The sequence below is a fragment of the Thunnus albacares genome, chromosome 9, assembly GCF_914725855.1.
Source record: "Thunnus albacares chromosome 9, fThuAlb1.1, whole genome shotgun sequence".
NCBI classification, from domain to species: Eukaryota; Metazoa; Chordata; class Actinopteri; order Scombriformes; family Scombridae; genus Thunnus; species Thunnus albacares.
Genome location: NC_058114.1, coordinates 35,236,741 through 35,263,798, shown reverse-complemented (window position 1 = coordinate 35,263,798; position 27,058 = coordinate 35,236,741). Strand labels below are relative to the sequence as shown.

The 27,058-nt window shown below is 38.7% G+C and overlaps 2 protein-coding genes and 1 long non-coding RNA gene across 3 annotated transcripts in view; 1 reads left to right on the top strand and 2 right to left on the bottom strand.

The window, feature by feature from the left end:
• Positions 1 to 23,681, bottom strand: part of ctns (cystinosin, lysosomal cystine transporter) — a 32,610-nt gene extending 8,929 nt beyond the window's left edge. The window contains exons 1-6 of the mRNA XM_044361761.1: positions 23,595 to 23,681; positions 10,014 to 10,116; positions 9,554 to 9,632; positions 5,336 to 5,426; positions 4,386 to 4,489; positions 3,458 to 3,595 (exon numbers count right to left, since the gene is read on the bottom strand). Of these exons, the coding sequence (XP_044217696.1) occupies positions 3,458 to 3,595; positions 4,386 to 4,489; positions 5,336 to 5,426; positions 9,554 to 9,632; positions 10,014 to 10,089 (488 nt within the window). The 5' untranslated portion in view covers positions 10,090 to 10,116; positions 23,595 to 23,681. The remainder of the gene's footprint in view (positions 1 to 3,457; positions 3,596 to 4,385; positions 4,490 to 5,335; positions 5,427 to 9,553; positions 9,633 to 10,013; positions 10,117 to 23,594) is intronic.
• A 66-nt stretch (positions 23,682 to 23,747) lies between these two features.
• Positions 23,748 to 25,662, top strand: mrpl55 (mitochondrial ribosomal protein L55). The gene is made up of 3 exons (XM_044361764.1): positions 23,748 to 23,865; positions 24,197 to 24,410; positions 24,948 to 25,662. Exons 1-3 carry the CDS (start codon positions 23,822 to 23,824, stop codon positions 25,095 to 25,097), a joined length of 408 nt encoding a protein of 135 aa, XP_044217699.1. The 5' UTR covers positions 23,748 to 23,821; the 3' UTR covers positions 25,098 to 25,662.
• Position 25,663: 1 nt separating this feature from the next.
• On the bottom strand, positions 25,664 to 26,909 carry LOC122989082. Its single transcript, XR_006404935.1, has 2 exons — positions 26,668 to 26,909; positions 25,664 to 26,380 (listed from the first exon to the last, which is right to left on the bottom strand). It is a non-coding gene; the product is annotated as an uncharacterized LOC122989082 (long non-coding RNA).
• Between the last annotated feature and the right edge of the window lie 149 nt (positions 26,910 to 27,058).

Below are 27,058 nucleotides of genomic sequence, written 5' to 3'. Positions count from 1 at the left end.
GGGGGCAGCTACTGTGGCTATGGATCGCCAGATATCAGCAATAGAGAAGTACCGTGGTCTCCCTGGCTTGGACCCTGGAACCGGTGCCTTGCGGGAAGGAGAGGTGCAGGGGCTGGGCTCCACTTGCCAGGAGAAGAGGATGAAGGATGAAACAACAATGAGCACACTGCCCTGAACACAATCACGGTCCCCACAGTGCAGCATTGTTGTGAAAGAAGGACGACAACGTAAGCCGGTGCCTCAAAATGCAGTAGTGCAGCCAAAACCCTGCACTATACAAGCTCATTTGAAACAATTGAGAGCAGAAGAAAATGGGGATAAGTGGTACCAGCACTGAGAATAACATTCAAATGGTTAAAACCAAGCTGGTGAGTGCATTTGTTTCTAGATTGTCCCCTAATCTTGATGCTGACACTCTACGTAATTATTTGACTGAGAAATTAAGCAATAAATCAGTTACATGCCGGAAGATTGACTTGACCCGGAACAGATTCAACTCGTTTCATGTCACTGAAGAATGTAATGAAGTTGCTGATATGTACGATCCACAACTTGCCCAGCTAGGACTTATGTCCATTGGTACTATGAGGCTTGTAAATCAAGAGCTAATGGCAAAGGGGGCTCTGATCCACAGGCCTCACTGCCATTAGCTCTGATCTGATCTGCAGCATTCTGCGAATATACCTGTTGCCCCGCATGGGAGCCACAGCCTAGTATGTGCCCGGGCAAACGACAGAAGTAAGTAAATAAGGCATAATATGAAATTAACTAACCTTAATGAAAATCAGTGTTGTGTCATGTAATGCGTGAGGGCTGGTGTTGGCCACAGTGAAGCAGACAAATCACGCCATGTGGTTGTGGACAAGTTCTTGGAGATTTGTGATATACTGTGTGCTCAAGAGACATTCTTAGCTAAACAACACTTGGAAAGACTAAAGTCTTAACATAAAGAATTTTATGGGGCTGGTGAGTCTACTACTGACCTTAGCAGCAAAGTAGTCCAAAGCAGGATGCCAGGTGGATTTTTTTGAACATTTATACACCCTATGAGTGTTACCAAAATGAAGGTGAATATCTCAACAGATGGGCATGTGTTATGTCTTTTATTGAGGACAATGCTTCCACCTGTATCTATGTTGCTGGAGATGCTGATGTCTCTGATGGTAATTCTTTATTTGCTAATCACTTGCTCTGATGAGGTGTGATCCTCTCTGGCAAGGTGCTTATGCCTGACAATAGCTATACTTATATCAGTAAAGCTTGGCACACAACTTCATGGCTTGAACACTGCATATGCACAGCTGATGCACATGACACTCAAGATGCCATGGAGATTAATTATGATCTAGCCACTACTGACCATATAACCCTTTTCTATGTTGTTAAATTTATGCAATATACCTATGTTATCATCTGTTGATAGCAACATAAGTGCAGGGAAATTAGACTGGTCTAACTTAACACAGGAGGATCTTAAAGAATAGATTTCTCAGACTGACAACTTGTTGGGATGTATTGAACTACCAAAAGATGCTAGTGTTTGTTCTGATATGAATTGCAAGAACCCGCAACATGATAATGAGGTCTGTTCTATGTATGATTCTATTCTAAGAGCTTCATCCTGAGGCTAGAAGGGCTTTTAAAGCATGGGTTGAGTCAGGTAGAAATAAACATGGACCCTTATTTGAATATAATAAATGTGCAAATGTAAATTTTAAATATACCCTTTGATTTACTAAAGAGAATGAGAAGACACTGAGGTCTGACTCACTTGAGAGAAAGTTGCAAAACAATAGTCCTAATGATTTATGGAAAGAAGTCAGAATCATGAATAATTGTAAAACATTGCTACCACTGAATATTGATGGAGTCAACTAAACATAAGACATTAGTGTGGAATGGATCAGAGAAAATTTCTCAGTTGTGGCAGAAACATTACTATGATCTTTTCAACTGTGTTAAAAGCAATTTGTTTAGTGTGGGCAACATAGATAACAATGAGCATGTGATTGTTAACCCACAAGAACTCCAAGATGCTGTCATGAAGCTAGGAGATAGTAAGGCATCTGGTATGGATAGTAGAACTGCTGAACATTTAAAACTTGCTAGTAAAAAACTCTACCCTCTGCTTGCTATTTGTTTTACTGGGTTATTAGTCCATGGTATTCTACCTGACTCTATTTTATCTGTTATACTAGTGCCTGTCGCTGGTAAACTACACAGCTCGGAGAATTTCACATCTATAGCCTTAACCAGCATTCTATCCAAAGTGCTGGAGAGAACTCTACTAAATAGTACATCCTGACTTCTGACAACTAGTGCGGTTCGGTTTAAATGTAAACACAGCACTGATATGTGTATTTTTGCTTTAAAGGAGATTTTAGATAAATACAATTTTTCACAATTTTTATGTGTTTTATTGATGCCTTTAAAGTCTTTGACAATACAAACCATAAAAAACTATTTAATAAATTATATCAAAGCGGGGTTCCTAGATTTCTCCTCAGAATCCTGGTTTTCTGGTATGCTCATTAGATGATGCAAATTAAATGGGAAATTCTGTATCTGCTCTGTTACATGTGAATAATTGAGTTCGACAAGGTGGTATTTTGTCTCCTTTTCTTTTAAGATCTATATGGATGATCTGTCAATGCAGTTAAAAGGATGTGGAACAGGGTGAATGGTTGGTTATTCTCTCATTAACCACCTTATGTATGCAGATGATTTGGTGATTTTCTGTCCATGTAGTGCTGGTCTTCAACAGTTTTTGAGGGTATGCTCACAATATGGTATAGATTTTGACATCAAATAAAATACAAATAGGAGTAATATTATGATAGTCAGAAGTAGGGCAGACAGAAAACTGTCTGGCATTTACCGCAAAGTGTTTAATGAGGCTAAATATTTGGCCCATTACATAATTAATGATTTATCAGATGATAAGGAGGACCTGCTGTTTATTAAGTAACAGGGGTTAAGCTAGCTTCACATTTAATTTGAATTAATTTTGTACTAATTAATTGTGTCTCTTTTTTAGCTATAATCAATGCCAAACTGCAGTTCTCTCCAGGAAACATCCTTGTAAATTATTAAGAATTTTTTTTAGAAATTTACAGACCCATAAAATACAGCTTTATCATTTTTACCAATTATGAACCACTGCCACATTTGATCCTCTGCATTGTGTGACTCTCAACACTTTGCGTATGTCAAACCCGTGGGAAACTACATACCTACTTATCACACAGATCAGTATGTAAAGGTGTAAGACTTTTTTGCTTTGTGTTTTTTGTTCATTAATGCAAAAGGTTCAAAAGTTCAATTTTTTAAGTAATTTTCACAATGACAATAAATTTGAGAAACATCCAGAAGTCTGTTTGAGCAAGAGCAGATTGAGTGTATGCATATGCAAAACCTAGATGAATGAAGAGAAGGGCAGATGGCAGGCAAAAACTACCTTTTCCTCCTCCAGTTTTCCAAGGCTTGTGGATAGAAGGACACCGACCAGGCCAGAAAGTAAATCCAGCCAATCACCTCACCGAGTACTGACAGGATGTTGCTATGGACAACCATAAAGCGGATCCTGACGGACAAACTGTGGGAAAGAGGATGAGGTTTACAGACAAACTGTATGTACCATCATACTTTACAATGGCACCATCATTACACTGTCAAAAAAGGCTGTTAAGGAGTATACTCATGTAATTTCAGTATAGAGTATAGAAAATATATTGGTAATACATTATCAACCATACCCAGGTGGGTAGACCCATGCATCTCATTCTGAGCATAGTCTGCAGTTGTAGTTTGTCTGGCATTAATTCTAGTCGGTCCTATCAGTAGCCATTCAACATCCATGCACATTGCTGCTGAATGTATGAATGTAACCTGTTACGTACAGTCTGATTTGTACGTAAGATTGGACAGCACAACATGTACTGGTGTGTCTGAGAATATGGCATTTTTATTATTGAGCATGAAATTCATTAAATCTGTCCATGTGGGTCCATGAGTGGTGTACAACAGTGCATAAAAGTGGCTAAAGCTTCACTAATGCTCACTACAGAACATACATCAAAAATGTAGAGTGTCATTAAAAAAATGACTGATTTTGATTCATAGAATAATAACCATACAAGAGTGCTCTTATGTAAGCAAGGCTATCAAGATTCAGGTTCACAAAATTTATTCAAAAAAAAAACTGACAGGTTAAGTATATGATTGGATAGAAGCCAAGCCCTGTTCATTTCTTCTTTTATTGTACTTAGTGAATAAAGTGATTCTTATAGTGATGCTGGACTGACACAACAGTGGACTGAAACGAATGGATAAAAGAGAAGTGAAGTTAAGCAGACTCTCAGTGCTGCATCTGTACAAGTACCCACCTGTTAAGGTCTGTGTTGTTGCTAAGCAGGTATGTGGTCACCTGACCAACATCATTGCCTGTCACACTGAAACTGACTGAGGTTGCCTCCGCTGGCAGCAACACCTAAACAACACCAAGAACAACATAAGCCCAAGAGGTTTTAGTCAACCCCACTTATCCTCTTCTCTTTTAAGTAATGAGAGCATAGAAATAAATATAATCCCTTTTTGCTTTGGTTGATCTATGCTGTTAACTTTGCACACACTACTGAGTCGAAGTGTACACACTTAGCTTGAGAACCTTTTCTGTGCAACAATGGAAGCTAGATCAAGCTCTGGGACACAGATAGTATTTCTTAGCATGATACATTTATTGTTGTTTCTTTTCTACTTAAAATTGTAAATAATACTGTATCTGCATTATAGCTCTAGTATAGCTCAGTGAGTATGTCCTCAGTCCTCAAGGCAAACTGTCCATTTCCTTTTATTATTTCTTGAGTACAAAGTGGACATTTTAGCCTGGTGATTACTAGAGGAAAGGTAAAGTGGGGTCACCAAAACTTTAGAATCCATCCTTTTCTCCATTTCATCTCTTCATAATTCCTTTGTGAAACCTTTACAATTTGACCATCTTTACAATTTGGAGGATAGTAGAAGCGGTAAAAGTATAGAGGGTCATTGTATTGGAAGCATCTAACCCCTACAATCACAGTTGAGTGTGAGTGTTACTATGTAGTGTGGTACTACATGGTGCACAGAGAGAGGGAAAACATGTTGTCACCACTAGTTGTCAGGCAAAACAGATTATTAGAATGGGTGCAGGGGTGCTAACTCTTATGTTGTAATCATTTTAGTTGGCACAAAGTTCAGTGATGCATAAACATAGACTTACATCCAGACTCAGAAGAAGATACATTTTGAAAAAGTATGTTTCCGTTTAATGCACATGCAGCATGGTTTCATGTGTTACCTGCTCTGGCACTGTGATGACAGATGAGTAGTTCCACTTGGAGCTGTAGGTTACATTTAACTGAATCACAGTTGACTGGTTGACAGGGGAGCTAGAGAAAGACAAAAAAAAATCCAGTCAGAACAACACTGATCCTGACAGCAGCAGGAGTTACAGTAGCACTATGCGGTCAGCATTGTAATGCTGTATAAAGTTTGAGTGTTGCATAAGCTGTTACTTGACCAGCGCAGACTAGTGTATAGTTTTATAGTGTAGTGTATAGTGTATTGGGTGAAGTATAAGCAATCTTATCTGTCAGACTGAGAACTGAAAAACACAGCTGAAACAAACCTAGTGTGACATATTTTTCTGTTTAAGTTGCCACAGTACAACAATTTGCCACTCATTTCACTAAAAGACCACAAATTGGTAAAATTGATAAATTTTTGATAAAAAAAGGAAAAAGCACACCATGACTGCATGAACTCCTCTGTTCATGTTCAGTTTATTGCATCACATTTGTATTATTGAACATTGTGATGGAAAAAAACACACTTTGTATTCTCCACACCACTTTAGATTTTGCACTTTGGAAAAACTCACATTGTATAACCTTGAACATGTTATCATTTTTGTCTGGATCCAAATAGGGAATAGTTTCATCTCGGACATGCTACAGTTATTTTCAAAACAGTCTGACAGCTTTGATGAGATCTGTCACTGGACCCCACACACATCCTGATACCGTTTCCCACACTCCTTGTCTATAAAAAGTATGTACACTTTGTAACCACCATCAGTCTGCAATTACACTCTGTTGTGACTGTATGCTGATCCTTTGCAAGGTTTTTCATTAAAAGACAAAAAGACAACTTGGTCTTTGTCAGCTTTTTATTTTCAGATTTCCACCACAGCATATTGACACTGATACCGCTGACACTGACACCTGCTAATCAGAAGACACCATGACAGGTTATGCGAATAAATAGAAGCAAACACTACATATTTGCAAACTGCCATCTGCCACTTAGCTCCCACAGGCTCCTCCACTCCCCAAAAGAATCCTGACCAGGAGGCAAAGCAGAACACGCAGTGCAAGATCCTTGTTTTTTGCTGTGGTGGAAATTTAATGAAAATGTATTTAAATGCTGAATCATTTTAAGGTCAAGAGGCTTTGCAGCTTGTGTCCCTGTTAGAGGGGCCTGATGAGCCTGTTGTAAAGATAAGTGGCTTTGCAATGGCTCATCTCTTCAGAGTGTGCACCGGAAATGTTAAAAAGGTCATCACATCTGGTAACTGTCTTTCCATCTAATCCACTCAGATTGCACCAAAAGGGATTATTGAGCCTAAAAATTCCCCTGTTGAACTTTCTTGAAAGTTGCCTATGCTGTATGTTTATGAGTGTTGATATTTGCTATATTTCTGTAATAGTTAATTCTGCATGCTATTACTTGACTGAGCCAATTGTCGACTAGCTTAACATTGCACTATGCTGCAGTGTTTCTGTATTGCCAATACATTACCAACCATATTGTTCATGTAGAATGTGTTTATTGGTGTGATTTCTTGCCATCATACTCATTCATTAGAAGGCAAGTCTAGGTGTAAGCAGGTCTGGGTGTAAAGTGCATTATGTAGCAGAAATGTTAAGTCATTTAGCCAATGTGTAGTCACACATGTGCAGTGTCATTTTAGACTTCTGGATGACAGTAACTGCAGATGTAGGTCAAGAGGTGCCAGAAATGCTGTTACTTTGATGGTTAAGAGTTCATGTTATAACACAGTGTGGAAGTAGATGCGCCATGTTTATTAGGGTGGGGGCACGAAAGTGTGAGGAACCTATTGTTTTTGAAGGGATTATTAGGGCCTGAGCGCGAAAGTGGCAGGGACCCAACAGTCCCTGGCACTGAATGTGCGAGGAACCTTTTGTTTTTGAAGGGATTATTATTATTATTATTATTATTATTATTAGGGCCCAAGAACAAAAATGGCAGGGGCGGTCTCTGGCACTGAAAGTGCGATTAACCTCTTGTTTTTGTAAAGATTATTTATAATCATTATTATTATTATTATTATTATTATTACTATTCCCCCACACCACTGCATTTTTGAGGGGCATAGGATGCTCGAAAACCCATGAATATTGGCACACACGTCAGAACTGGTGAAAATTGCAAAGCTCTGTAGTGATTGGGCTCAGGCATGGCCAGCAAGCTCCATAGCTCCCCAAATGCAAGGCCATTTTGGAACAAAGTTTTTTTTGATGTGCATGAAATTCAGTGGGTTCATTGCTCTCATCATTCTCGATATAAAACATATTTTTTCAAAAATTTTCACCCAACAGGAAGTCAACCATTTTGGATTTTGTGCATCAATTTTCATTTTACACACAAGTCTGAGGCCTTTAGGATTAGTGAAAACTCATGTACCTATGTTCGAATTAGTTAGTATTGTGATTAGTATCAAAATTGGGCTTGGGCATCGCACGTCAGTTTTATAGTGCCCCCTAATTACTTTAAGCATTTTTGAGGTGCTAGGGATGCTCAAAAACTCATGAAACTTTGCACATGCATCAAAAGTGGCGTAACTTGATATCGGATCTGGTCTTGGGCATTGGTGTGGCAAAATGGCTCAAGGGCGCCCGCTAGAAATTTCCAAAGTCAAAGCCCCCGCCTTTGGTAGGCAGATGTACCATCGTCGGACTTAAAAAAAGCCTACACGAACAGGAATCGAACAGGAAGTCAGCCATTATGATTTTTTGAATCATAATGGTGAAGGCATTGACAGGTGTTGTATTTTAACAAACTCCTCCTAGAGATTCAACCCGAGTGACTTCAAATTTGGTAGGTTACATCTAAAGACCTTTGTGATGCTAAATTGCAAAGCTTTTTAGTTTTCGTGGAAAGCAATTGGCATGGTGTGCCGGATAATTTTGCCCAAATGATGTCTGGGGCATTAAACAGGAAGTTGTTGTAACTCCACTTTAGATTGTCCAATCTGCCCCAAATTTCTCATGTTTGATAAGAGTCCAGCCCTGAACAGATCTACATGTCAATATTGACTCATAGTCATAGCACCATCTAAAGACAACAGGAAATCAGTCTTACATGACGAACATCATCCGATTTACATGAAATTTACATGGTGTGTTCTATATGATATACAGCAACATGATGTATAATGGGTGTGTGTTCTCTAGCGCCACAGAGTGGACACAGGAAGTAATAGTTATCTCCTACATGTAATGTCCAATATTCATGAAAATGTATATCCATGTCAGTTGTCCTCTGGTAAATGTATTGCTGCATTAATATTTCCCTTATGTAGTATTGCCTACTTGCAACAGGAACTGAGGCCTAAATGACACATAGTTTATCAAATATATGCACATTTTCTGATAAGTCACATCCAGCACCATGTACTGGACACCAGAAATAATAATTTACCAAAGAGTTTCCGATAATCCTGAAAATTAAGGGCCGTGTAAATAGATTTACAGTAGTGATACCACAGCTGCTGTTCCCTCTGACACACGTGAAGTGCGAGGGCCCATTCATTCCTGCTTGCAGCTTTAATTAATATTATATTACATTGACTTACAGGTTTATTGTTATATTGGTGCTTGTTATATATGCACCATATACCATGGACACCAGGTTAGATTATTATTTTATACTTTTCAGAACCACATCTCAACATCAACTGAAAATGTGTGCTAACTATGTGGCAGTGATAAAAGAAGTGCTCAGAACTCTCATGTTTCTAATGATGTAGGTCTTTTACCCATTCCTGGCCATTACAGGAGTGGGATGTTTGTAATGATGTGTACCTATGACCTGTCATCTATGACCTCCATCAAGAGATCTTCACCTCTTAGTGAGAATCCTCCTAATGTTCTGAAGTGGCCTTGCCGTGGCTCATCTCTTGAGAGTGTGTATTGGAAAACTGGCTCCAGTCAGAGATAACTAGGGGAGCCGTATGTGTCTGTATATGATCTTGTTGTTCTCTTAGCTGTGGTATATGATGAGTGTTGGTGGTGTAGAGCTTTAAGTATTCCATATACTGCATTCTGTGTGTACACTTCCCAGATCCAGAATAAAGTACATTCAATTAAGACAATTCAATTAACATCACATTCAATTAAGACCTGGACAAAAAGTTTTATTTTTATCCTACATTGGCTATAATTAGAATGAGACTTTTCTGAAACTCTTGTGCAGACTGTGTTTCTGTAGTTACCTGGAAGTGATGGTAATGTTGGCTTTAGAGTATTCCTCAAGCATGACAGCATCAGGAGCAAACAAATACACTCTGGACTCTGTGGGACAGAGATATAAAAATAAAGAAATAGGACAATTCACAGCACAAACAGTACAGAGGTTGGCATCATTAGGTAGTATGGAGTGGCATCATCATATAGCATATTTATTGACAATTTTACCATTGTAATCATCATTAAGTGACTACATGCTTCAATGGTGACTTAACATGTTTAAACATTTTCAAAATCTGTACATCTTGATCATGTTTTTTTTTCCATTTACTGCATGAAACAACAACAGATTAATTCCTAAAACAGCCTGGTTCGATTTGATGGATAACTGGTGTTAGCACCCCTACGGTGTCAATGCAGTGGCCTTAATGAAATTCATTTTTACAGAGATATTGGATTTAATGGCCATAAGAGTCAGTCAGTCACCAGATAAGTTGATCAGCATCCACAGCAGTAGCAGATGAGCAGGTAGCCATGTTTTTGTCAAGCCCAGATCCGCCATCTCTGCCTAATGATGGATACTACCAACCTGAAGGACACAAGGAACACAAAGCATCTTGGCAATTAGCCAGAGCAATCATTCATATAAAAATGTGGAATCATTTGATGACAGCAGCCTCTGGTGAAATGTAGTGCACATGAAAGTACCGGAGTAAACACATGAGCTGGGCTGTAATTCTAAAGAAATTTTCACACTTAGAACAAATGTAGTGTACATTCCGTGTATCATCCATTCGCTCAATCACAAGTCCAGACACCTAAAGAAACTATGCCAAGGAGAAATTAAATACCATCCAGAAGTCCAGTTTGAGTAACAGATTCAGGAATTTAAATGGTTTATCAAGATGAGGTTGATGAAAAGTTGAGCCTGTTTTGCATGGTAAACGCTCTAATAAAAACAGTGCACAAAGTTGTAAATTATGCAGAGTTTGAATCAGTAAGTAAGTATCAAACATTTTACTGTCATCGTCACTGTCCTTGCACTCACTCCAGACAAACAGCATCCCTTTTTAATTATAAAAAGAGAGAATAAAACAAGAACAGGAGGAGCCTGTGATCAAACCACCAAGCCTGATTAATGGACGACCCTACTCTACCTACTGAGCCACAGAGGCCTCATTATAATTCACTTAACATTTAAGTAATACATTTATGTTAATGATAACTGTAATACCACAGGACTGGGTGGGTGGAGACTGGTTCTGTTAGGCGGCCTGTAGTAGTCAAAGAGGGCAGGGTTGAGACAAAGCAGGAGGTTGGGCTAGGACTGTCACTAGGACAAGGTTTTGTTTGTTTGTTTGTTTTTTATATGATATGCTTTGTTGAATTATGTGCATTATCCAGAATAATGTACAACTTATAACCAAGGGACACAGACACGAAATGAATAACAGAATAGTGAAATACATTAAAAAAAGAAAAAAAAAGAAGCAGCATATGTATATAGTAAAGAATATATTTTAAATAAATATAAGTTAATTCAAATCTTTCAGAAGAATTGTTAATTAGAGCAGTTTCCAAAGCTTTAACTTTTTTGGAAGACTTAACTGAATCAAAATACTTCTTCAGCTCAACTTTAAAAATAACTTGGAGGGGGCTAGCCTTATTAGGGTTCAAACCCTGAAGGGGTAGAACCCTTTTAAGATTGTGCTGGTTTATTAGTGTTCAAACCCTGAAGGGGTAGAACTCTTACAAAGGCCTTTACACACCGGGGGAATGATGAATAAATGACACGAAAATGCGAAATACTCGCCTACGACTAGTTCGCATTAAAACTATGAACACTGGCAGCGATACAAATTTGCAAGAAAAACACAGAAACACAAATTTGAGAAAGAATTTGCAACAGTGGACAGTGTTTGTAATTATAAATACATGATGATGATGATGCATATGATGATACATGATTCAATTCAATTTTTTCAACTTTATTTATATAGCGTCAAATCGTAACAAAAGTTATCTCAGGGCACTTTTCATATAGAGCAGGTCTAGACCATGCTCTTTAATTTACAGAGACCCAACAATTCCTCCATGAGCAAGCACTTGGTGACATCCGTAAGGAAAAACTCCCCTTTAATGGGAGAAACCTTGAGCAGAATCGGGCTCTAGGTGGGTGGCCATCTGCCTTGACCAGTTGGGTTGGGGGGGGGGGGGGGGGCTGGGAAGCATAATAACAACAACACTAACAATAACAACAATAATAATGATAGAGATGACTAGTAATAATAACAGCCGCAGAAGGTGTCAAGGCTGGACCACGCTGTCATCCTGTGAGATGAGAGAGCACAGGGAAGAAATCAAGTTAGAAACATGCATTAATGGTACATGAATGCATACATGAATCAATATATTACAATTATTTCCCTGCCCACTGTAGCAAGTCAGCCTACCTGCCTGCCTGCAGGCGAGCTCACAGACAGACTGGAAGCTTTGATCAATCAATGTAAATACCGTAAATAGGTTCAAAACACATACAGACATTGCTTTTTCACTGCGTAATATACGCATTCTGTGTGAAAGTACTCATGACAAAAACAAACTGATGTGTGAATTAATCTCACAAAAAAATTCCCCGGTATGTGAAGGCCTTAAGATTGTGCTTGTTTATTATTCTTTGTCTTCAGCTGTGGCTCAAATTGCCCTAAGCTGGAATGAGCTAAAACCATGAAACTTGGCACAATAACTGAAAATGATGCGCATGTGCTTCTCAAGAAATATAAGCCCAATAGGCCAGATGGTAGTGCTGTAATTAATTCCATTTTTGAAAGGCCACGCCCCTCACACCATAAGTCCAATTTACTTGAAATTTGACAAACAAGTCCAGTTTAATGTGCTCTACAAAAAAGCCTCTAGGACCATAAAAGTCTGCCATGGTGGATTTTTTGCTCATTTGCATAAACCGTAAAATGAAGAGCTTTTTGAATTTTGACTCTATCAACACCAAATTTGGTATACAGCCTTGCAGGACTGAGATACAAATTTCTATGATAAATGAGCAAGTCTGGTTGAAAAACATGGCTGCCATCAACCAAAATATCTTCGCAAAGGGTGGGGTTTAGAAATTATTTGCTATAACTCACTAAGTGTTTGTCCAATCATCATAAATTTTGGTGCATATGTTCAGTCCATAATTGAGAATAGGTCTACCACAGCATTTTGAGGCCAACCTATAGGGGGTGCCACAAATGCCGCAAACGCGCATATTCTGTTCTCTGCTTTGATTCATGTGCAATGATGCCATCTGTTGGACTTCTCTTCTCTATGTCCTGTTGCACACAGGAAACAGGAAACAGGAAATAGGTAGTAGTCTCCCATCTTTTCGTTCCTTTGTTTGCCAACCATGCACCAACACCAGAAGCAATCGTTTTCAATCCTGGCTTGTTCTGCTGAAGAAAGCAATGGCTTTTAAAAGTTTACTTTCTTTACTTTATGTATAGAATCCTATATTGAAGAGTATTCCTGATGGTTGATTGACACCGTAGCAATTGTGAACATTCAGTTTGCCAGCATGTCACTATGTTGCAGCATAGATAACATACAGTATATATGATCTGTAGTAACATTAGCTGAGCCCAAATATATTGTTTATATGTTTTACCCTATATGTTTCACGGTATCAAGATTAGTTTATTCTTATCTACATTTATTTGTTTTTAGCACCTATTGTAAGGCTATTAGGTTAGCTCTGTGCATGGTGATTCTGTAAAAGATTTGTGCATTTTCCTTTTCTTCATAGTTTCACTTTTTTTTTTACAACTACTGCAGTGCCCATTCAAAATGTGCCTGTTCGGGATGGGCCGATTTCTGATAGTTGTGCCCATGCCCTAAACACCTCTCACGCAGACTATCGGCAGACATTACAATTTACCGTTGTTCCCTAGATGCCTCACACACAGGCTATCATTAGACGCTATAATTTACCCATGTTCCATAAACACCCACATGCAGGCTATCAGTAGATGCTACAATTTACTGATACTCCATAAATGCCTCACATGCAGAATATTTGGAGACTACAATTTTGAGTTGAGCTGAAGTTGATTGGATGAACTGTAGTGGCTGTTCAAAATGTGCCTAAGACATCCTGCACTATGTCTTGAACATACATACAAAGTTCCCGTATGTGAGGAACGGGAATAGAGTTTAGCTCTCTAAACCTTTTCAATTCATTCTCTATGGTAGTTCATCACTACAGGTGTAATCCCACCTTTCACATCAATGGAATTGCAATGGCAGACTGGCGCTGTTCCGTATTTCCACTCATTAACTTCCCAGGCAGAGGAAGAAGCAAATCAATGTTGTAGAAGCAAACATTGTTTATGAGGTATTTTTATATATTTCTGAACGTGCCTGAGAACTAAGTCTTGCACGTACATGCAGAGTTTTATTCACAGTAACGTTACACAGTTCAATAATGGCACTTAAGTCTCTTAAATGTTTTCAAGTCATTAACACTATGCGGGTTGCAATGACAGAGTGGCGCTGTACACATTTCTGCTCATTGACTCCACGGGCAGAAGAAGAAGCAAATCAACATTGTCAATGTAATTTATGAGGTATTTTTATATATTTCTTGAGAACCACTCACCCAAACAATTTCACACATCGACATTCAATCCTTAAGCCAGGTATGAAGTAGATCTGATGAACGGTTCTCAAGATGCGCTAAGGACAAACTTACATACATGCATACTGACCACGGATGTATTACAAGAGCTGGATAGGGCGCCACTGCTCAGCCTTGCAGCAGTTGGGTTGGTTTTTCCCAGTCGCCAATTGCGGTATTGGAGCGAAAAATCCCCCTGCGGCCCAAAAAGCATTTTGCACATAGACTACCATTATAAAAGAGTCCGTGAAACTGTTGACAGGACGCTTCGAACTGCAAACAATGTCAATTATGACTCTTTCTATAATGAGCTTTTGATCCATGGAGGTTTTATATTTGTAAAACTTTCCTCGAGCCGAGAAAAACAATTTAAAAATCTGTGACATCATCACGATATAAAGTCTATGGGCTGAGCGGGAACTTGCGGGCGGGGCCAGCGGGGGAAACATTACTGTGCACATTCAGAGGGCCGCACAACACAGAAGCAAACCCGCACCAGGCAAGCAATTGCTATAGGACTGAATGGGCGCCATTTTTAGTCCGGTATCCAGCTCTTATAATACATCCATGATACCGACAGACAGACAGATTCCTTGCTTTATACATGAGAAGAATGTGATGGCACTGTGAAAGTCATTACAGTCAAGAGCTAAGACGCTAACTTCCTGACTCGTTAATGAATGGAGGTTGGCTGGCTGTCAGTCTACCTTCCACTACTCAACAAACACGTGAGGAGGACAGTTACAGTGTATCTAAAACTCTGTGGACAGAATTTCACCAAAATTGGAGTGCATGTTCTGGGGGTGAGTATTCATTAAAATCTGAAGCGCCATATTGATTGGTGCAATTGGGCATGGCCTATCACAACAGTCCCTCCAGGAGCACCAGAGAGACCCCACTCTCCCCTGGAGCACCAGACAGACCCCACTCCCCAGGCGCACCACAGAGACCACCAGCCTCTCCAGGAGCTAAACAGAGACCACCAACCTCTCCAGGAGCACCAGCGAAATCCCAGTCCTCCCCAGCAGCACCAGAGAGACCTCCAGCAGAAGCAGTAGCATCCCTACTATCAGTGTCTATACCCTCACCACCACCCACAGTGACACTGGGCTACTCACTAGCAGCAGCGACACTGGGCTACTCACTAGCAGCAGCTCCTTCAATCACAGCTGTCTCATAACCAGTGGCAGAAACAGCAACAGTATTACGAACAAGAAGATCATCCTCATAAACAATCAGTACTACAGTCATATACCCTCCCAAAAAGAACTCCCCACACAGAGAGATACCTACACTGCAGTTGCTTCCACAACAAAGGTTCCTCTAGAGCAAAACCAGTTAAAAGACATTATTAATTTGTCACAAAGTTAATAAGTTAAACTGGCCATCTGGTACAATTTAGTTTAGTACAGTACAGATTTTTCATTCAAATGTGTTTGGTTGTATCTTTAATGCTTTATTGTGAAACACTACTTATTTAAATGAGAGAATAGCATCCTTTTCAGTTAGTAGTTGGAATATTCAGGGATTGAACTCTTCAACTTTTGGATTGAAGACTACAAGCCCTGAATTAATAGACCGTATGAACAACATCAATCTAATTATCTTACATGAAACATGGAGACACAATAACACCCCCTAAACTGCCCAAGTAACTACATTGAACTGAGTTTAACCTCCTTAAAATATTCCTACATAAAAAAAATGGAAGACAAGACAATCTGGGGAAATAATTATTTGGTATAAATGGGATCATCATAATTATATATCACTAGTCAAAAAAGGGAAAACTCATATTTGACTAAAAATCAGCAGGGTACTTCTTGAAAACACTAAAGATATTTATTTGGGTGCAATCTATTTACCACCTTCAGGCTCCCCATATTATTCAGAGGAATATCTTCATGAACTCCAGAAAGAAATACTTCACTTCCAGTCACTTGGCTTTGTATTGTTATGTGGGGATTTTAATGCCAGAACTGGCAAGGAGAATTACGTTATTGATAAAGATGGCAGTAATCATTTAGATGTATCTCCTCTATACCAACCCCCTGTTACAAAGCAAAGGCATTGCTAATAGTGAATAAGAGTGGAAAAGAAATTTTTGCAAATGTGTAAATCCCTGAGAATATACATTGTTAAAGGTAGGACCTGAGGAGATACCTTGGGAAGGTTTACCTACTGGTCTGTGTTGGGAAATAGTGTCATTGATTTTGCAATCACAGTCCAGAAAACATAAATGCATTCACAGTGTTATGACAGCATCCCATATCAGACCACAATCAGATAACACTGTACTTGGAAAAAAATGAAGACCCACACCCAGACACCTACCCCTAATGACAACCTATTACTCCTCCCAAAACACTAGAAATGGACAGAGAAAAGCCGCACTGATTCCACCAATTCATTTAACAACACTAACATCCAAAACATGCTAGATAACTTTCTATGTAAACAATACCTAGTAAAGATAGCAAAAATCTGGCCACAAAAGATTTGGATCACATATTTATGAAATTGGCTAGAGTCAAAAATGAAGAGACAAAAAAAAGGCTAAATACACAGATGATGAATTACTCAAAATTGAAAAGGCAATAGACCAAAACTCTTTTTGGAACCTGTGGAAAAAAATGAATTCAACCAAATATAAAGATAGCATTGCAATAAAGAATGGCAATGTCTCAAAAAAACTATTTCTAAAATTTATATCAAAATAGCACTTCATGCTCGGGCCCTAATAATAATAATAATCCACTCAAAAACAATAGGTTCCTGGCACTTTTAGTGCCACGGACCGTTGGACCCCTGACACTTTTGTACTCGGGCCCTATATAGACTAGAATGCTATAATTTACTGGACAGATAATTTAAATTAGCCCAATGTTTAACTCAAAGAAAACATCCTATAAAAAGACAAACTCTAACTAGATATAGACTAAGTGACCATGAACTCACTATTGAAACTTGTCACCATAAGAGAGAATGGCTAGAAAGAACACACAAGTTGTCCAAAATACAAAGAAATTAGAGAAGATTTCTTCCTCGAATTCAACCAGAAAATTCCAGACTTTCTTACCCTCCCAAAGGACAGACTTCTGGGAGAAGACATCACTTCAGTAGAACTGACAGGAGTATATGTTCCCGCATGTCACAAAGAAGAAGACATATTTCAAGATAGAAGATACTTTTATAGATACTTTTAAGACTTTGTAAGATACTTCCTTTTCTCTTATTTCATTTCAGAGAGAGAGAGAGACCAAATTACCCTCTTCCTCAAACACAACAATATCACACACACAAAACCCAGCAAGCTGTACACCATACCCAGGACATAAAGATGAGTCCCAGACAGCACTGAGCAATACTAAGAGGCTAGCAATAGTGAGGAGATTCAATTATTACTACAAGACTTTATAGAATACCCCTACCCTCCCACTACTGAAGGTGTATGTGAGGCTGTCCGCAATATAAATTACATCTTCAATACAACAGCAAATAAAGCTAAATTGAAACTACATACAAATGAAAGAAAAACAACAAAAAAGAACCATTGGTTTGACAAAGAATGAAAATTATCTAACCAGAAACACAGAGCTCCTACAAATAATCATATACGTCTTCAGTACTGTGAAGCACTTACGACATATAAAAATACAATCAGAAGCAAAAAGATAAAGCATACTGTGAAACAGCTGTGCCCACTTGAAGGGAGTATAGAGTCTAACTCCTTCTGGGACCAGTGGAACTCTGTCTGTCAGTCTGAGCCTGAGGAGCTGGCCATACAAGACGGACACATATGGACTCGATATTTTCACACCTTATTTGGGCCAAAACCACCAGGAACTGACTTACAAACCAAACAAATACTGGAAAAACTACTAAATATGGAATTGATATTCAAAGACCACCAGAACCCCCTAGATTTCCCCGTTACAATCAACCATCTGAAAACAAAATTGAAGACCCTCAAAAACAAAAAAGCATGTGGGCCTGATGGGATACTAAACGAAATGCTGAAATACAGCACAGAAAAATTCCAATTGGCTATTCTAAAATTATTCAACTTAATGCTGAGTGTGGGATATTTTCCTGAGAGTTGGAATAATGGTATAATTACACATATATTTAAAAGTGGAGACAGATTTGACCCTCAAAACTACGGAGGGATATGTGTCAGCAGCTGTATGGGCAAGCTGCTCAGCAGCATCATCAACTCCCGTATGGTTGAGTTCCTCAATGAGCACAATGTCCTGCATAAAAGTCAGATTGGATTCATGCCTAACCATCGCACATCTGACCATATCTTCACCCTCACCACTCTCATTAACACATATGTGCACCAAAATAAAAATAAAATTTATTCATGTTTTGTAGATTTCAAAAAGGCCTTTGATTGTATTTGGCATGAAGGGCTCTTTTATGGATTATCAGAGAGTGGTATAGGCGGTAAAACCTATGATCTAATTAAATCAATGTATATGAATAATAGATGTGCAATTAAAATTGGAAACAAAAGAAGCAGTTACTTCAAAGAGTACCGTAGGGTGAAACAGGGCTGCAGTTTGAGCCCAACCCTCTTTAACATATATATAAACATATTTGCAGAACAACTGCAAACATCCACAGTTCCTGGTGTGACTCTGCAGGACACAGAGGTCAAATGTCTGATGTTTGCTGATGACCTAGTTCTCCCGTCTCCCTCCAGAGAGGCTTACAGCAGAGCCTGGACGTCCATGTCTGACTGGACACATTCAGTCAGACATGGGCTCTAACTGTAAATATGAACAGGACCAAAATATTGACATTCCAAAAAAGATCCAACTCCCAGAAAAATAAATTCACATTAGGAAATATAGAAATTGAGCATACAAAACATTATACATATCAAGGCCTGAATATCAGTTCCACTGGACATTTTGGCCTGGCTGTGAATGAGCTGAAGGAGAAGGCAAGAAGAGCTTTCTACACCATCAAAAGAAAAATACCAATTGACCTTCCAAAATTCATAATTCAGTAATAGACCCAATAATGTTATATGATATTGAAGTGTGGGGTCCACTTACCAGCCAAGACCTCCCAAAATGGGAAAAACACCCGTTAGAAGTCCTACATGCAGAACTGTGCAAAAACATACTGAGAATCCACAGACACACAGCCAATAATGCATGCAGGGCAGAACTTGGTCAATATCCTTTAACAATTAAAATTCAGAAGCGAGCCATCAAATTTTATAAACACTTCCAATCTAGCGACCCCCAGTCCTACCAGTACAAAGCCCTTCTGTGCCATGAGTTGAACAAATATCACAGTCTCCTCTGCCGGCTGCTGCTGAAGCTCTGCCCACACACACCAAAAACAATCTGGCCCAACCAAATCATCTCAAAACAAAAAGAAAATTATATCAAATATTGGAACTAAACCACAAAATTACAAAGTAAATTAGAATTGTATTTGGCCCTAAATAGAGTACACGGTGGCTGAGTGCCTGACCACTGTGACTGATAGAAAACTGAGAAAAACGGTGACAATGTACAGACTGTGTGGACACAACCTGGCCATAGAAACAGGCCGTCACAGGCAGAACAGGCTCCTCAGGGAGGCCAGGCTGTGTTCACTTTGTCATAAAGGAGAAGTTGAGACAGAATCTCACTTCCTATTATACTGTGACAAATATAAAGATTTGAGAGAAGTTTTCTTTGAAAAAATAAATCATATATATCCTGAATTTATCCACCTCCCTGATCTTCAGAAACTGTCCTATCTATGTGGGGAGAAAAGTCAATGTGCAGTAAAAGCTGCAAAATATATTAAGTCTTGTCATAATCTGAGAGAAATAAGCTCTGTAGTAAATGTTTCTGTGTGATTACATCTGTAAAAATACCTTTTATTATTTTGTATTTAATATTATTGTTTATAATATTATAATGAGAGAGAGAGAGAGAGAGAGAGAGAGAGAGAGAGAGAGAGAGAGAGAGAGAGAGAGAGAGAGAGAGAGAGACAACCTTGTGACAGCAACCTTAATAGATAAGCATGGACACACTGACACTGGTTACCATCTATATCAATCAATCCAGCAATCCACACCACAAAGGTAGGATGATAAAATATGCTTTCACTCACCAAAGCTGATGGCTCACTTGAAAAGAAAGGCGGCATAGTGACTCTTCCTATGGGCTTCTTCTCGATGACTTAGGGGATGAAGTCGTGTAGCTGCTGAATTAGCTGGCTTTTGATGGACAGCATGGCCAATAAGTTGAGTTGCAGCTGTCCCATGGTATTGCAAGTGAAAGTTTTTATCCTCTTCAAGTTGGAAAAGTTCCTCTCTGACTCAGATGTCATCATAGGAGTTGTTAATAGGAGTTGTTATGATCATTTTCAGCAGAGTGATGGTCTCAGCAAAAGCCTCCTCTAAGTTGTACTCATGGATGGATGTCAGAGAGCGAGCTGTTAACCACCTTTGCAGTGATCAGGTGGTCACTGTGAAAACCTCTGTTCCACCAGAGATGACTGTGTTGCATGCACACATGGTCTCGAAAACACATCTGAATATTCCCAGTGCTGTTTCACATTTTCCACACAGTTTAACACATGTGATGATCTGACTGAGCTCGTCCCTGTTTTCCTCCACCTGTTTGTTATGCTGCTCAATTGAGCGCCTGTTTGCACTGTCAATTTGGGAAGCTACTTTTACCTTTACAAGTAAGCCCAATTTCACATCATTGTCCAGATGACTCCTGCCGCTCTCATAAATTGCAATCCTCTCGGAAAGATGTTTCAAAGTCATGTAATCCATAAACCAGAATCCCATTCCTTTATTTAAAAACCTTTGTAAAGATTAAAAAACAGAAACTTGTGCGTTTCATTATTTAAGCATACAAGCTGCACTAGAATAACAGTTACAAATTAAATATTGGCCTGTAGCCTTAAAGTAGACAGCAAAGCAGTCCAAAAAAATTCAAATTCAAATTAGAGGAACTGTATGAAATGTCATGCTGTAACAACCATAGATGATAAAAATAATGGATGTAGACACCATGACCATATTTGGATGAGAGCGTGGAGCTAGGGAGGAGGTCCCCAGGGTCCAACTGCAGCACCTCACACACTACAGTGGTAGCAACTTGTCAATCATAAGGTAGCCCCACCCTAATAAAGCATACCCTGCTTTATTGTCTAAATGCCATGATTTACAAAATGAACATTATACTGTATTGAAGAAGACTTGAAACTAGTGATTGAGACCATGAACACATTAGGAAAGTGTTTACTGAGGTAATAAATCAAGTGAGAACTAGGGCCATTTTCTCTGACTTCTATACAAATGGACTTCTTTTTTTGGAGCCAGTGGAGTCACCCCTGCAGGCCATTAGGGAGAATGCCATTTTAAGGCACTTCCGCATTGGCTTCACTTTTCAGACCTGAAACTATAGGCTTGGCAACAACAAATACAACTGTGTGATTATGTGCACACTTAGAATTGGTAAATCTAAACCCATGATTTGAAAGGTTTTGTTGTTTAATAAATGAAATTCTAAATTAATGTTTTACAAATTTTTGCTAGGATTCTTTTTTTTTTATTACTAAGTAGTTATAATAGTAGGGGAGAATGGGGTAAATAGAGCCAGTGGGTAAAATGAGCCACCCCCTTTATCTAAGTAACCATAAGCAAAAGTAATCATGTGACCACAAATTAAGAAAGAATAGTTCACATTACTCAATCCATCTTAAAAAAGATTTTTGTCATGCCAAGTGAATTCATCATGTTACTAAAGTTATCAGTCTTGTATCTTAATTTAAAAAGATAAGTTTTGGACATTGTTACATGTTAATTTAAGTCAGTGTAAGCTACAAAACAAGGTCAAAAACTAATTGTGGATCTAAGCCACTGTGTGAAATAGTTTTGTCAAAATGGAGGTTGTGGGGTAAAATGTGCCAGTGATGTTGGGGCAAGTTGAGTCAATGGCTCAATTTACCTCCAAAATTATTTTCTGATATTCTAGAGACTAGAGACACTTTTCATGTTTGATCCATGTTACATGTTACAATACAAGTGCTACAATGTTGATAAATAAATACCTAATTGTTGACTAATGTTAAATTTAAGCCACAAACAAACATGCTGTACATACGGACAGGGGACAAATTAAAGGAAAAGCCAACATAAAGTGTCTTAGTAAGGTGTTGGGCCACCACATGCTGCCAGAACAGCTTCAATACACTTTGATGTGTCCGAAATCACGCCCCATTTACTATATAGTGCACTATGTTACATATACCCTCCGCCATTGTATTTCAGTGTCTGAATACTGAGTGTGTAAATATATCCACTAGGCTATATAGTGCCCTCAAAAATTCCATTTAGAGTCTGTTATATAGGGAGGCATGACTGAGTGAATAAGAGTGATTTCAGAGACAGCAGCAGTCTGAAGCAGCAAGGCAGGGACCAATGAACATGAATTAAAATCCTAACACAAATGATGTAATTTAGGAAGATACAATATTCATAGATTATCAATTATAACAGATAATTTGAGAGTTAATAATGACATAATTTGTTTGTACAGTTCTTTCTGGTGATGGCCACTAACTTGTCGTGGAAAGTCAGTTGCAGCTGCCACCGGAAGTACCACTGCTAGCTGCCACTATTTGAGCCAGCCGTTACTAGATCCGATAGCTACGGCATAGGAATCGGCAACGGCATAGGAAACGGCTTAGGAAACGGCTTATGCCACTGGAGAAGGAGTGGCCTACCATCAGCCACTTTTCGATTTCAGTGTTACTCTTCTAATTTGCGGTTTTAGTTTGTCAGCTCTTTAATTTTATTCCATCTTTACTTGGCTTCGATGTGCCGTATGTATATGGGAAAAGTAGATTTTACGTCTGAATGCTTTCAGTCCCACCATTTTCACTCTTCGCGCACATCTATATCCAGTCCGAGAAAAGGCTGTAGGCCTAGGCTATATAAGGAGGTAAAAGATTAGAAGTAGTAACATTAGTAGTATTAAAATATTCGTTCATGGCTTAGGCTAAATAATTTTATAGGCTAATTTGAAGTGATTACAGAAGTATAAACAAAGGCAAAGCTAAGTAAACAATGTAAGAATCGAAGGCTTTCTACTGTTCATTTCGAAAGGTGATCTATCGTTATCACAGCTCCAAAAAGCAAACTCAATTTCACGTTAGGGCCAAATATGTTGTCAGTATGAAAGAACAACTAAGTGTTTGACCACAAAACTTGCACTATAACCACAGCAGATCATTGCTTTGCTCATCCATTTGGTCTCGGAGAATGCGTTCATTCTACAGACACCTATTACAGCATATTAGTATACTAAACGAGCTTCATGAAAGCGTGAATTTGCTTTACCTGAACCAGTAAAAATTATTCAACTCACCGCAGCTGTTTCGAGCGTTTCCTTATTCGCAGGTCACAAGACTAATCGAAATTGGCCGGAACGATTCTGTGCTTTACTTTGTTCCAGTAGGACATTAATTCGGCGGACTCCAGTATTTGACCTTCTAGTGAAGTGCTTCCTGTCAGGGCATGCGGATTCGTGTCCACTCGGCCGTTGTTGGATGACTTAGATACACGCTTTGGTTTACAGTTGTACTAATCGCGAACATGTCTTTAATGAAGCTTCGTGTTCCACATCGTTTGTTATCGCGGTAAGACTCACAGAGTAAGGTTTGAAAATGCATGCGAAATACAGATTCCAAAAGTAGGGATCATGTTAGTTTGCTGTCAAACATTCTATAAATTAATGGAGAGAAGGGGTCACATCAAACTGTCAGTCTGATACTGAATTGCTTAACGTGAAATGGCACACATTAGTTAACTTGCTACATGACAGCATTTACTCTATAACGTTACTTGCATGATAGAAACAGACTTCGCCTTAAGTGTCACTTAAGGTCGTTTTTGATGTGGTACATATCTGACATTTACTGTATATTTTGTTTGTGTGGAAATGGTGGGCGTGTGTGTGTGTACGGGCAGATGTGTTTGCTCTGTGTTCACCCGGACAGGTTACTTGTCAGTGCTCAGTCAGGCTTCCCTTCTCCACACACAAACTCCTCAACTGAACTCCAACAGGACGTCAGTGGTCCGCTGTGGCCGACAGAGATATGAGAGACTGTACCCTGTGATGCTGGTCCGGCCTGATGGATCCACAGTCAGCATCAGATACAAAGAACCCCGACGTATCCTTATGGTTAGCACACTACCTCCTTCACTCTCTGCTCTGTTTCTATTCAGTGCTTTCTAATTGCCACTTATTTGTGGGGGTACACTTTACTGGGGGACTCACGTGATTTAAGCATTGCATTTCCATAGATTTGGGGACTTGCAGAGATAAAAGTAAAAAACTGGTAAAAATTGAAGCAGCAGAGGCTGTGACATCCTGAGTTTTAGTCCCTTGTATGCGTTGAGTTCTGTCTCCAATCCAAAGCTGAGATAACCCTGATGAAAGGACATTATCAGGGTTATTTTCTCTGACTTGACAAAGCACCATCAAAATCATCATACAGCTGATTTCACTGGTTGAGTAGTACTCTCATAATGATTTAACTGATATATTCATTATATTTATTTAAATCTTTTCATTTAAAACATTTTGCAACACCTGTTCTGTCATAACCCTAACCCAATCCTGTTAATACTGACTTGCTTAAGATAAAAAGGTGTACTGATCCTATAGCAGATGAGTTCATGAATGTATTTATTGGCATTTATTCATGTGTTTTCAAAGATGCCAGTCGATCTGTCTACTCTGTCTGAAGAGGATCGTCGAGCGCGACAGAAAAAGAGAGAAGTGAAGAAGACAACAAAACAGACAGCAGTTCACTATGAAGGCGACTTCAAAGCTGACAAGTACAGCCACTTCTGGAAGAAGAAATAACTTCTTTATATGTTTTATTTGTAGCTTCCATTTGTCCATATGCATACAGTGTGTCTTACTGGATTGTTTGCATGCCAAGAAAGATATTCTTCCAAAAGATCAAATTGTGGGACACTGAAACCCAGACTAATGTTATTTTTAATGGCAGGATGTCTGACTGAATACCACACATAGCAGGGGGAACTCTGCTCTGTGTTTTACTTATACTTTGGGGTTACTTCTCCAGAGACTTAAATAACAATAAAGTTGGAAACTGTAACAGTATTTAGTTAATTGTTTTAAAGCTGTGTATTTGTGGTGACTTTTCATAAAAGACAAACTTGCTGTTGGATGCTATACAAATTCTGCTGTTGAAAATTGACGATGTCCTTGTTGGGCTGCATATATGCCCTGCAAAGAAGACAGAGGCAATATACTGCACTTGCTGCAGCAAGCAGGAGCTTTTCATCTCTACTCTTGGATGACATGATAAATAAACTCTCCACTCAAAAATAAGCTTTTTGATTAACCCCTCCTAAGAGCATTGACTTAACAGACTGAATTAATAAAGACTCTCTGTGCATTGCTGGATTTGGAATCATTCATGTACATATAGTACAGTTTAGAACACACAGTGCTCAATTACATACATAAATGCCCAGCAACAGGAATATGTGTAATCAATCAGAACCAGTGAAAATGTATTCTTTTTTAATGTATGTAATTAGGAGTTAGGAGAACTTGTTGACTGAAGGAAGCAAAATAAGTTAATGTGGCATTAGACAGTCTCCTTGGAAATATTATGGTCAGTCATTTAATAAAAAAGAATGAAAAGTACTCACACTCTGCAACCTTGTTCCCAGTTCTTATGATTCTACATGGACATGACAACATTTCAACCACTAATGGTCATCCTCTGGATTGTGAACACACATAAATAAGCTGTGATGACATGGCATTAGTGAGTTGGATAACAAGATACAAGTGAGGACAAAAAAAACCTAATTTAATTCATTACTGGAGTGGTACTATGAAAATAACATCAACATCAAATTATCAGAGAAGATGCATATATAAACACAATTGTATGTATGCATGTTATCTTAAAACAAAAGTTTGAGTCATACAATATATATGAGATGCCCTTTACCTTTTGATAGGAGTGAGACGTGAGCCACGATTTGCGTAAAAACTCGTAGGCTACTCATCGTTTGAGTCATAACTCAGAGAAATCTGAACACAGACGATAATACATCCATGAAGAGCACCGGGCTTTGAATCAAATTTGACATGGCGGCCAAACCCTGTAATTACAAAATCACGTGAATCACACTGACCAGAATTTAGAATTCACCAAAGCCAGAATTCGGAGTTTACTGTCAGAATTCTGAGATTAAATTCAGACGCTGCATCCATAGCCTACTATGCACTACATACTCAATATGTGTACTATTGTTCAGCATACTTTTGTGTGAATAAACAGTAGTATGTATCTTTTCGGACACAATGATCTGTAACTATCACTGTAACCATAAAGTCTGAAAAAATTAAAAATTAAAAATATATTACGCCTGGCAAAGTGAAATCTTACTTGAATTGAAGCATTATTGATGTTACGCTAGAGCTGCCTCGGTCACTGTCCGCCATTGTCTGTAATGTTATTGTTGTCATCCTCACTACTGCATTGCATTGTTGGATATTTATGCCGGTGTAGTGTGTAGCCAGAATTCTGACTCTAAAGTAAACTAGGAATTCCGACGGAGGTCAGAATTCTGAGATTAAAATCAGTCAATTCTGACTTTAATTATGAGATACAGAAGTCATGATTATAAGAATTCTGAGTTTATTCTCAGAATACTGACTTTTTTTTCTCAGGACTTTGACTTTAAATTCGGAATTCTGACTGTAATCACAGAATTCTGACTTAAAATTCGGAACTCAAATACATTTTTCACGTGGCCCTAATCTTCCATATAAAAGAG